The sequence below is a fragment of the Limulus polyphemus genome, unplaced genomic scaffold (assembly GCF_000517525.1).
Source record: "Limulus polyphemus unplaced genomic scaffold, Limulus_polyphemus-2.1.2 Scaffold2066, whole genome shotgun sequence".
Classification (NCBI taxonomy): Eukaryota; Metazoa; Arthropoda; class Merostomata; order Xiphosura; family Limulidae; genus Limulus; species Limulus polyphemus.
The window spans coordinates 164,710-175,996 of record NW_013667676.1 but is presented as its reverse complement, the minus strand read 5'-3'; the positions used below and the strand labels follow the sequence as shown (position 1 = coordinate 175,996).

The following is an 11,287-nucleotide window of genomic DNA, read 5'->3' as shown; positions in this document are numbered from 1 at the left end:
ATTCATGTTACTTCATTTTTACGCAATTTATCGCCAGTTTTTAAGAAAAATCTGTTTTCTCCTAGCATAAAGATGTTATATATGATGTAATGTAATTAATCAACAATAAAAACCCTTTATTTCTTAACAGATGAGTAACAGATATCGTATTAATAACCAATTTCCATTTTTCTGGATTTTTAGCCAAAAACCAATTTTGCCCCAAAATGGGAAATACTACTTCTAAGGACTTTTTTTTTATCTTATGCAATAAACTTATAAATGTATAATTTACAAGTTTTTTCGTGTTTCATTTTGCCCAAAGTAAGGCCTATAGCCTAAAGATAAAATTAAATGTTTCCTTTTTCATGATTATTGACAACAACACATTTTCAATCCAATGCTGAATTGTAACATTGACGTTTGGCTCAGGTAGTAGTACAACCAGAAACCACCAAACAACTTACATTTTGTATATAAATTGTTGTTATCCAAGTTAGTTTGTGACGATTAATGGAGGTATTCATTTAATCGCTGTTTTTTAATTCTATATGAAAATTAGCTTGTTTGCGCCCCTGTGGCTCAGAGGTAAGTCAGTGGTTTTATAAAGCTACAAAGCAGGTTTCGACACTCGTGGTGGGCACAGAACAAATAGCCTATTGTGTAGCTTTGTGCTTAACAACATAGAATAAAAACAATTAACGTGTTTACTTTAACTTTCACTAGTGTGTGTGTGTGTGTGTGTATCAAAGTGCCAGTTTGTTAGTAAATAACAGTGTATTTTATTTCTATCTAGAGTTTTCCAAACATAACATTTTGTTTAGAAAATGAACGGATGAGACACATTTTACGCATGCAAGAAACAGCAACAATGTTAACTTTCAGTTTAAAACATATTCATACAATAAATAGACTAAATTACAGTCTGGTCCAAAAATATCATGTAACAGTATGGATAGGACTCAAACTAAACACTATAAAGATGTAACAACACGTGCTGTACTTAATGAACTTACCATAACTATGAAAAAACATCGAGAACTGCAGTCAGGTTTATTAAATTTACTTTAATTTTGCTTTCTAAAGTTATAGCGTTTTTGAAGTAAAATCTGTTCGTTATTTATTATTTGAAAGTTTTACGATACTTTCTGTACAGAGGTATATAAAGTTTTCTATGAGATGAAGATTATATTAAAATTGAAAATTACACGCTTTCATTGGCCAAATATTCGATTTTTAACGCTAAATTTGTGAATGTTCATTAATAATGACTAAGTAAGCCTTTCTTCACAGTTAACCCTTGATATGTGATATACTGAAAAGGATCACAAAATATTGTTATAGGTAGGTTCTCTAACTGATCGGTTTAGTTGAGTTATATTTTTCATACCTGTATCCTCGTATGCTGAATGTGAATCAAATGAGTTTTCATCAGTCTTTGACATTGCACTCAATACAGGGGTAAGTATATTCAGCAGTTAGAATAGATATCAAACGGTACTTTTTGTGGTCAACGGTATTTATCAAACATTTGGTATTTTGTGAATTTACAACCAGAAGTTTCAAGACGGTTTTCGGCACAAACTGAGGCATTAACAAGATAAGAAACAGTTTTAGGCTGTAGTCACTTTTACTGTCTTGCACATCAAAACAGGGAAAAATTAATATTTCAGAATTTACCTTTTCTGTAAGATGATGAGGAATGCATATAATATATGACATTTTTTTATACAGATAAGACTATGAACATGTTGATTGTCATGTTTAAGAAACATTAGCATTACTCAACTAAGACTAAAGAAACAGCTGCACAGCTGAGTTTGTCCAGTTTAAGTAGTTTTAGTACAATAATATATATATATATACGTGTATAGGGGCAGCAGCATCAAACTAATGGGTGTGTAAACATACAATTTAGTTTAACCACTTTAAGTAGTTTTAGTACAACTGATATATAATATATACATGTGTAGCACCATCAAACTAACGAGTATATCATTGTCGTTAATCTCTTGTTTTATACATTATGTTTTTTTTTTTCCGGATAACAAGAGCTTTCAGATGTGTGTGTCTGTGCATTTATTTTTGTACAGGTACAAAAACAGTAAGTGTAGCAAGCTTCGACTATGTTTATTTATTTATCTGCTTTATAGATAAATACACTTTATTCAGTCTTTCATTAACTTCAGTAACGATAAGTTCAGTCTTCACAATGACAGAAATGACTGATAAGAGGCTGCTGGGAAATACACCAAAATACTCAAAGTATATGTGTTATGAACACTATTAATATTATTAGTACTCATGTATATACATATTTAATATTGGGACGTAACTAATTCATGATGAATTTCTTTTTAAAGTTGGAAAATCAGGATTTACATAATAACTTGAAGGAGAAGATTTCCCTGCTCTTCACCGATATTTCACTTTTCTGTCTAACCCTACTTTTAAACAATGTAACAGAAGAAGACAAGTTAATATATACTGTCACTATCTAAAATTAGTTTTAAAACAGGAATCTGTATACTTTAATATGTAATGTACATTCAGATACTATTGTAATAAACGTTGATACACCGCATCTGTTGAAGCCAAGAAATAATGCAAGCTGTATATCGAACGCTGTAATAAAATAACTAAATAATAGTGACTGAAATAATTAGCTTGATATTATTGAACAGGAACGCACAATGTCAGTAAAACTGTAAACGAATTTTTGGTATGAAAAACAGAAAATATCTCTCTCTACATATGAACAAACAAATATATTATGTTTTCAGAACAAATGTCTTTAACATTACGTGATGTATTATTTCAAATATTTAGAAATACCTTGTCAGCTCAATACATTAAATCATAAACCTGATTTGGTCTCCATAGTAACCATGTGTGGGTTGTTTTCTTTAAAATATTTATTCTTGTTATAATACAAAAAATGCTTCCTAAGATTAGGGATAGAACAAGACTTTGATAAATGACTGGTTGACTAATTCTAGTCAGCCGTTATAAATTAAGGATAGCTATGCCTGTATCTAGGAGTCTCTGATTTTGCCCATGGGTCTCACATGCTGCATCAAAGAACTGTATACTGATATGTATGTTATATGTACTGTATGAAGGGGATATTTCGTAAGCGTCATTTATTGTCTACAATTTTTATTTGAGTCGCTGGACTTAGCTTTATTGGAAACTTAATATGTTTACTCTTTACAAGGTTTGTGAATTGTACGTAATGGCGATTAAACTTCTGTTGTTATTAGATTATCCTTACTATGTTTTTGTTAGTGCGTGTTATACTCATGGCACGAGCCTTTCTTACTCAGTTTATCTAGTACTTTATTAAGTTTTAAAAGAAAACTGAATATTTTGTTTTACCTCTAAAATCAGATAATTTCTTTAAAAAGTTTCAGTTACTTCCAATTTAAAATACTAGATGGCACTGTGTAAAACCATGTTAAAAAAAATCATAAAAGGAAATCCCGATTTGACAAATACTTCAAAGATACTCAATGTAATAATTGCTTACCTCAGATGTTTCATTCAGAAAAGCATTAATGGATTAATGTGTTCAGAATGCACGTACTCACGGATATTTTGATAAATTTTCACATTTACAAATAATAAACATTTACAGGTCAGTTGGCCAAATATATCCCCCAAACCCTGTAATGGCTTTTTTTTAAATAAGTTTTCTTTTAATTAAGTTGACAACAAAAAAGGGAGTCATTACGCGTATTATTATAAATATTTGCATAGTGTTTATTAGATCAGTAATAACGTTCGTTTTCCCAGCATAACTGAAGGTGGCTAAACCAAGTTCAGTTAACCTCCAGTTGATTCCTGTTCTAATTATTCTGTTTCGGTCAATTTTGCACATAAATATGTTAGCTGTTTTATTCCGGTCAGTTTTGCATACAAATAAGTTGACAGTCTATTGTCGTCAGTTTTGAACATAGGTATCTTGGCATTTCTGTTAACAGATAGACTTCTGGACAGTTCAATAAAATATTTTAGTAACAACTTTAATAACAGTAACGACATGTAATTTTTGATTTGATGCATCGTGATTATGATGCTAGTTTACAGTCTCCATTGATCATTGTCCTGTAGACAAAGCACAATATAAGTAAATGTTCATCATGTAGGACTTTCATACAGACTTTTGTGCAAACCTTACATTAGTGAAGTAAATTCGGACTCCTTTATTTGTGATAAGCACGGACAGTGACTGTAACACTTCCCATGCTACAGACTGTCGTGTTATTATATTATCCAGTACGGAATACAGTAATTATCAGAAATAAAAGATGATCTCGTTAAACAGCTGAGATGGAAAGTTGGAGAAGTTCACATGAATATGAAATGCTCTGGCTACAGCCGAAATATATACCGTTATTTTACATTTATTCAAGTGTCTGGAGAATTGCTTTGTTCGTTTATGATCAATGGATTTGATTTTGTTTAATCGCGAATAAGATCTTATGTAGAATGTCAACTTCACGATTGTTGTACTCTAGAATGCTTAAGTTCTTTTTTTGTTATTTTTTGGTAGAATTCTGAACAGAAGTAAGATTAAGTTTACCCAACATCCACTACCAAGGTCACCCTTATTTATTCTTATTATTCAACACAGTAATTTATAGTACAATCACACAGTAAAAGTTCTAAAACTTCATATCAGTCTCTAATATTTCGTTAACCTATTCTGACAAAACAAGAAACAATTTTACTAAACAACTGGTATATGTTACGTTTCAAAACGTTAAAAAAAAACAGATGTACTTAGGTTATGAAATAATAATTCTAACACACTGCCAACGAAAATCTGTTGAAAAACTAACCGCAATCAATCCCTTATAAAATTAGGAAATAAACTTGGGTTTTAATTATTATATTTTAGATAAATATATTTAATAGTTTAATTAATAGAGTTGTTGAAACATGGCGCCACGAAAAGGAAGAATGTTCAACGAAAGTACTGTTGTTTTATAGAAATTCGTCTACTTTTCAAATTACCATCATGTCCAGAAGAGGCTTAACAGTATTTAATTGGTTGAAGTGCCAAAAAAGTAAAATATCAGATAAGGTGAATGTTCGGTGTTCATCCTGTTGATTTGATATCGAATATCCTTGCGATTTTAAAAACACATCTTTAATACACGAGATGGCGCTAAAGAAACACCCAATTTATAAAGGATTGTTTTTGAATTTCGCGCAAAGCTACACGAGGGCTATCTGCGCTAGCCTTCTCTAATTTAGCAATGAAATACTAGAGGGAAGGCAGCTAGTCATCACCACCCACCGCCAACTCTTGAGCTACTCTTTTACGAACAAATAGTAGGATTGACCGTCACATTATAAAGTCCCCACGGTCGAAAGGACGAGCATGTTTGGCGGGAGGGGATTCGAACCCGAGACCCTCAGATTGCGAGTCGAGCGCCCTAACCACCTGGCCATGCTGGGCCATTTATAAAGGAAGCCTTTTATTTGGTGAGTAATTCTTATAATTGTAGCTACGTTTCTTTTAAAACCATCTGTTTCTTCTCGTTAATATCAGTATTTATCCGTAGATATCTTAAAATAATTTAAAACAATAAAGAAACATAAAAAAGGTATGCTCATGTTGAAACTATTGGAGCTACTTTTGCCATCTGTTTTAGGTTTTCTGAACTTAATGATTATTTCCATAATTTCAATAAACAATTAGTGTTTTCAGCTACACAGAACAAAAGGAAACGGTATATTTCAGTTACCATCAAGATATGTTTTGAGTTTTACAAATTTGTTTTAAGGTTCCAAAGCAACAGTAAAGATTTTAATCAACTTATAAAATTTGTCTTTATGTAATATTCTATTGGAATTCTAACCGAGTAAATGTTTTGATTTAAGAAATGAACTAAGGGGTTCTAGAATTGAATTTAAAAACTTCTTAAGTAGCAATCATGAAACTCAGAACGAATATAAGTTGTTAAGACAACTGTTTTATATTGTGTTTTAAAAAACTACATCAAACGTCATTCGGCTAACTTATAATTGGGGTAACATTTACCTTGAAAAATAAGGTTCAAATAATTGATATAGTTAAAAATCTTGCATGGAAACGTTATATACTTACTTTTGAAAGCTAACCTGAAAGTTCTATTAGTGTGCATAAAGTCAACAGCTGAAAAGTTTCTCTGCTATTGGTTTTAGTATCTTTTTTTATACTTAAGCCTTGCAATTACTTTACGATTAAACAAACTGTAATATGGAATCAATGTCTAAATCAAGATATATATATATATATATATATACATAATTATGAGCATAAATGCGCAAATATTTGATACTAAATGAACATCATAATTTAGCACTCCTACGGGCTTAATGAAATAAATATTGGTTGTGTTTGACTTAATAACTGATTCATATTTGAAGTTGTAAGTTCTGATGAACCAATAAACAAAGTAAAAGTTTATTTTACGAGAAACACATCTTTCTTCTGAGGCCTGGGGCTCAGCGATAAGGTTGAGAGCTTATAAAGCTAAATAATTGGGGCTCAATGACACGGTGGGCATGTGAAGATAGCTCATTATGCGACTTTGTGTTTAAAACAAATAAACAAACACATGTGTAACTCATTGTGACCAACTCAAAGTGAATATTTACACAACTGTAACTACACAGCCATCTACTGAATAATATATCTACAGCAAATAAAATCAATAAATGAATGTCAAACCTCTGTGGTCCGCTAACTTTTTTATTACTATTTTAGCGCCCCCCCCCCAAGTACAATATATATATATATATATATAGCTTTTTATCGCTATTTTAGCGCCCCCAAGTACAATACATACATATAGTTATTATTTGTTTTGTTATAGCAGATTCGAATTTCTCGTCACATAGAAAAATTGAAAATCAGCAAGAAACTATAACGACTTTCATTAGAACAGAAATAACGCAACAGAAAGGTTTATTTATAAGAAAATAGTTGCATTCTCACACTAGTTTAAGCTATATAGAAAACACATTGAAGGTAATGCATACACGAACTTCAAGCACTAATGAACCATCACATAAAGCAATACTATGGTCGATATTGCTTTGTTCAAATACATACAATATTAATTTAGCTGATATATATATTCTCGTCAATGTTGCTTAAAGTAGACATATACAATATTATGTTTAGCTAAGACTAATTCAGTGAAGTCATAGCCTATCTACTTTTATATATCCTCTTTGATGCAACATATGTTATATAATTACTACTACATTCGAGGTAACTTCAATAATGACTACGTTATCATCAAGCATTAATTACTCAGAGTCGTTAATCTCAAGTTGTCTTGCCAACTGTTTCTAAAAAGTTCCAGTTAGCAACAAGTAACAAGCAAAACTAATACCAAGTTTATAGCCTCGTACTCCGACGCCAGATGTAAAAGTTTTAAGTACCTTTGAATGTGATATGTTTTTGATGTGGAATGTTTGGTCTATTGTGATTCAAGTAAAGATAACCTAGTTAGTGTATTTTTTAACTTTCTTTTCACAGATGTTCGGTTCAATTTATAAAAATGATTTCTTTCAAACGAAAGAAAAAGCTTCGACGTTTGAATAGTCAAGTACTCAATTAGTGACGATAATTTAGCGTTCTCTGCGCAGTAGTCTTATTGGTTTAGTTAGATAATGGAAAAGATGCTTCTCTGCGATAGACCACGTAGTTGTTGGCGTTCATAAGAATGATAGTAGGGAAATCTGAGAACAAACGGTTGAAGGGAAAATATACCCTAATGTTCAGATAAGCTGACTAACCAAATGACTCATCACGAATGAAGGTTCTCTTCGTCTACAGCAGCAAGACGAGAAGACTTAGAACTGCGACGACCCAGACGTGTAAACACATTTAGGAAGTATCACAACTGGTAGTAAGCAATTATGCGTATTTTTAGTGTTAACCACCCTTTGTTGATGTATTTCGCAAACATTCTAGGCGATTCATTCAACGTAACGTATTTTTACCTTTGAGTGTATGAGACAGTGAGTTTGCATTTAAGATGCAACAAACTGAATTTAAGTGTAAAGAAGTTCATTACTTTTCCGTACACAGTTTATAAGGACTATACAAATGTAGCAAAAAGGTAACAATAAGAACTTACATTTACATAACACAAAGAGGGGGATACTGATAAATAAGCCTATCTACAGTCTTAATTACTGTTATTGTTTGTCCAGAAAAATATGTACTTTTTAAATTTAGTAAGATAATAGGGTGTAGTAATACGATTGTTATTCATAGATCATTCGAAACTTGGAGGTATCGATATTCAAATGCATGGATAGAAGTTAAACTGTACCCTCACAGCCTTGCACTCCATTTCTTGATTCTAGTAGATTTGTTTCGATCTCCAGAAGTAAGTCTGCGGGCTTATAACGCTAACTATATGGTTTCAATAGTTGCAATGGGTAGAGTACAGATAGCCCATTGTGTAGATTTGTACTTAAACATAAAACATTTTGTTTTACTATTCCTTTGTTATTATTATTGTTATGAATTTTATAGGATGAGAATAGCAAATATTTCACGATCTGAAATATTATAAATATTTCAAATATCCAATAACCAAATATCTTGGTTGTAACCAACCAAGTTACAAGAGCCGTTACAGCGTAGTAGAAATTCAAAGAGAAAGATGAATTCCAATAGATGTTACAAAGATACGAGTAAGATATTGTTAGCATAAAAATATACTGAATACGAAAAAAATCATCTAACCCCCCAAAATACCCAAACAAACTAAGAAAGTAAAGTTATAAAAATTTAATAGTAGTTAAGCACTTTAAGATAAAAAGGTATCGCTCATTACAGTATATTGTACATATTTATATTAAACGACCGAACCGTACAAGATCTTGCAAGAATTAATTTGCACAACGTTTCGACTTCATAAATGTCTTCGTCAGGAGCTTATTTTTTTATAATGAACTCTATCACACAAATTATTGGTTATTGAGGGGTAGAAAGTCCATTGTTGAAAGTTAAGCTCCTGATGAATGCGTAATGCTGAAACTTCGAGTGAATAAAACCTTTTCACGATATTTCTGAAAATTACGTCGTTTCATTTTTTTATAATTAAATGAAAAAGACTGTCACGACAGTTATAAGTAAATACAAAAAAAATATATTTTTTCCATGTGTGATAAGAGATGGCAGCACCAAGAAATAGTTCTTGCTGAATTGTTATTATGTCTTTTAAACAATTTTATATTTTAGGTAAATCATTAAACCAAGTACATTCAAATTAGTTTCACGCAATAATAATGTTCCTTCTTTGGGTACCTTGAAAATTAACGATAAGTCAGCGCAGACTAGATCCATAGTTTTTTCAAAAATGGGATTGTCTGAATTTGTTTTGAATTTCGCGCAAAGCTACACGAGGGCTATCTGCGCTAGCCGTCCCTAATTTAGCAGTGTAAGACTAGAGGAAAGGCAGCTAGTCATCACCACCCACCGCCAACTCTTGGGCTACTCTTTTATCAACGAATAGTGGGATTGACCGTCATATTATAACGCCCCCACGGCTGAAAGGGCGAGCATGTTTGGTGTGACGGGGATTCGAACCCGCGACCCTCAGATTGCTAGTCGAGCGCCCTGACAACCTGGCCATGCCGGGCTAGGATTGTCTGAAATGCTAATATTTAAAAATTCCATGTGCTAGTTGGGAAATCTTTGGATTTTATTAACAATATATGGATAAATATAACACAACATACTGTTAAACATCATAATCCGATAAATAATCATTAATTAAAAAGTTCACTAAGACAACGCTAAACACTACTAAGTATAAATGTTTCAGAACTTTAATTGAAGACATCAGGTCTTACCTAAAAACTTCTAAATGTTTTGATGGTCACAGACCCATCATGAAAAAGTAGACAGAAGTAAAAAACCCTATTCTAATTTTTATATGCCTTTCCAATTTTTTGCATAATGAAAACAAATTCGACCACTCAATAAGCAAATATGGTAATGAAACCCCCGAACCCAAATATATTTAAAGTTAACTTCTAATTTTTTAATATTACTAAAGATTCTCTTGTATTTAGTTCATATTTATTACCAGAATACTTAATTTGACATTCTTCCAATTAACACTTTGAGAAAGAGCATTGTTTTCCATATGTTCAGCTAAAGCAGATTCATTAATTCTGTTTTTCTACAGCCGATTTATGTTCATTAAGTCTAAATTTTACATTTCTACATGTTTTTTCAATATAAATTAGACAACAGTGAGGAGAGATTTTATAAAATTCCTATTTATCTATTAATATTTATTTTTAAAGACTATCAGTAAAATGACCAAATTTTAATATTGTTACGAACTTCTATCAATGTTCATCTTCTTCAACTTTTTTCTTTAGCAGAAGTCATTACTATTCACATACGTTGCCCTTTTCCAATCATCCCTTTTCATTGCAAGATCTTCCGCAATTCCTTTCTCATTCGTGCCTTCTTTAATCCCATCCTTTCAATCCTTTACTGGCCTTCTCTGTCTTCTTCTGCTGGTAGCTCTAATTCTCTCATTATTGCTTGTTTTCTACTCTTCTCTTCATGTCACACCACCTTAGTCTTGCTTCTCTTGCCTTTTCCTCGATTTTACAGACTCCTCCCATTTCATTAACTTCCTTATTCGTTCTCTTCTCTTTCAGAGACACTCCCATAAGCCATCTCAGCATCCTCATTTCTGTTCTTATCAACAAGCCTTCTCCTTTCTTCTTCAAGATCCAGGTCAAGGCTCCGCAAAATAGCACCGGTGTAGTTACGGTCTTATACACTTTGGCTTTCAGAGCCTTTGGTAAATTTTTGTGACAGGTGACCTTGGCCACTTCATTGTATTCCCCCTCCCAACCCGCCTGCATTCTATCTCTCACAGTTTTTTCACTTCCTCCTTCACTCTGGATTGTATTTCCCAAGTACCTAAAATCTATCAGTGCTGTTACTATTAAATTCTCTGACAATGGTAACATGTTTCAAGAAATTCAATTTTGATATTAACTTCTTTATACAAACAAACATTTAATACGTCCCTTAGAAGCCAAAGGGTGTCTTTACACTACAATTTGTTGAATATTAAAAAAAGTTCAATCCAGAAACTCCCAAAGAGAGTGGTTTTGGACGCATTTTTTTCGAGGCAAGTTTTCGTTTGTTAATTGATAAATTTTTAAGTGAAATACAGCATCCTCCAGTCTCCATCCTAGCTAGTACTAAGATCTACCTACTGGGTGTAATATCAGTATATATCAATAAAGCCACATTCTC

At 32.1% G+C, this 11,287-nt stretch overlaps 1 protein-coding gene across 1 annotated transcript; it reads right to left on the bottom strand.

The window, feature by feature from the left end:
* Positions 1–10,551: 10,551 nt before the first annotated feature.
* Positions 10,552–10,995, bottom strand: LOC106465834. Its single transcript, XM_013926073.1, has one exon. The coding sequence runs from the start codon at positions 10,993–10,995 to the stop codon at positions 10,552–10,554; it is 444 nt and encodes a 147-aa protein (XP_013781527.1).
* Between the last annotated feature and the right edge of the window lie 292 nt (positions 10,996–11,287).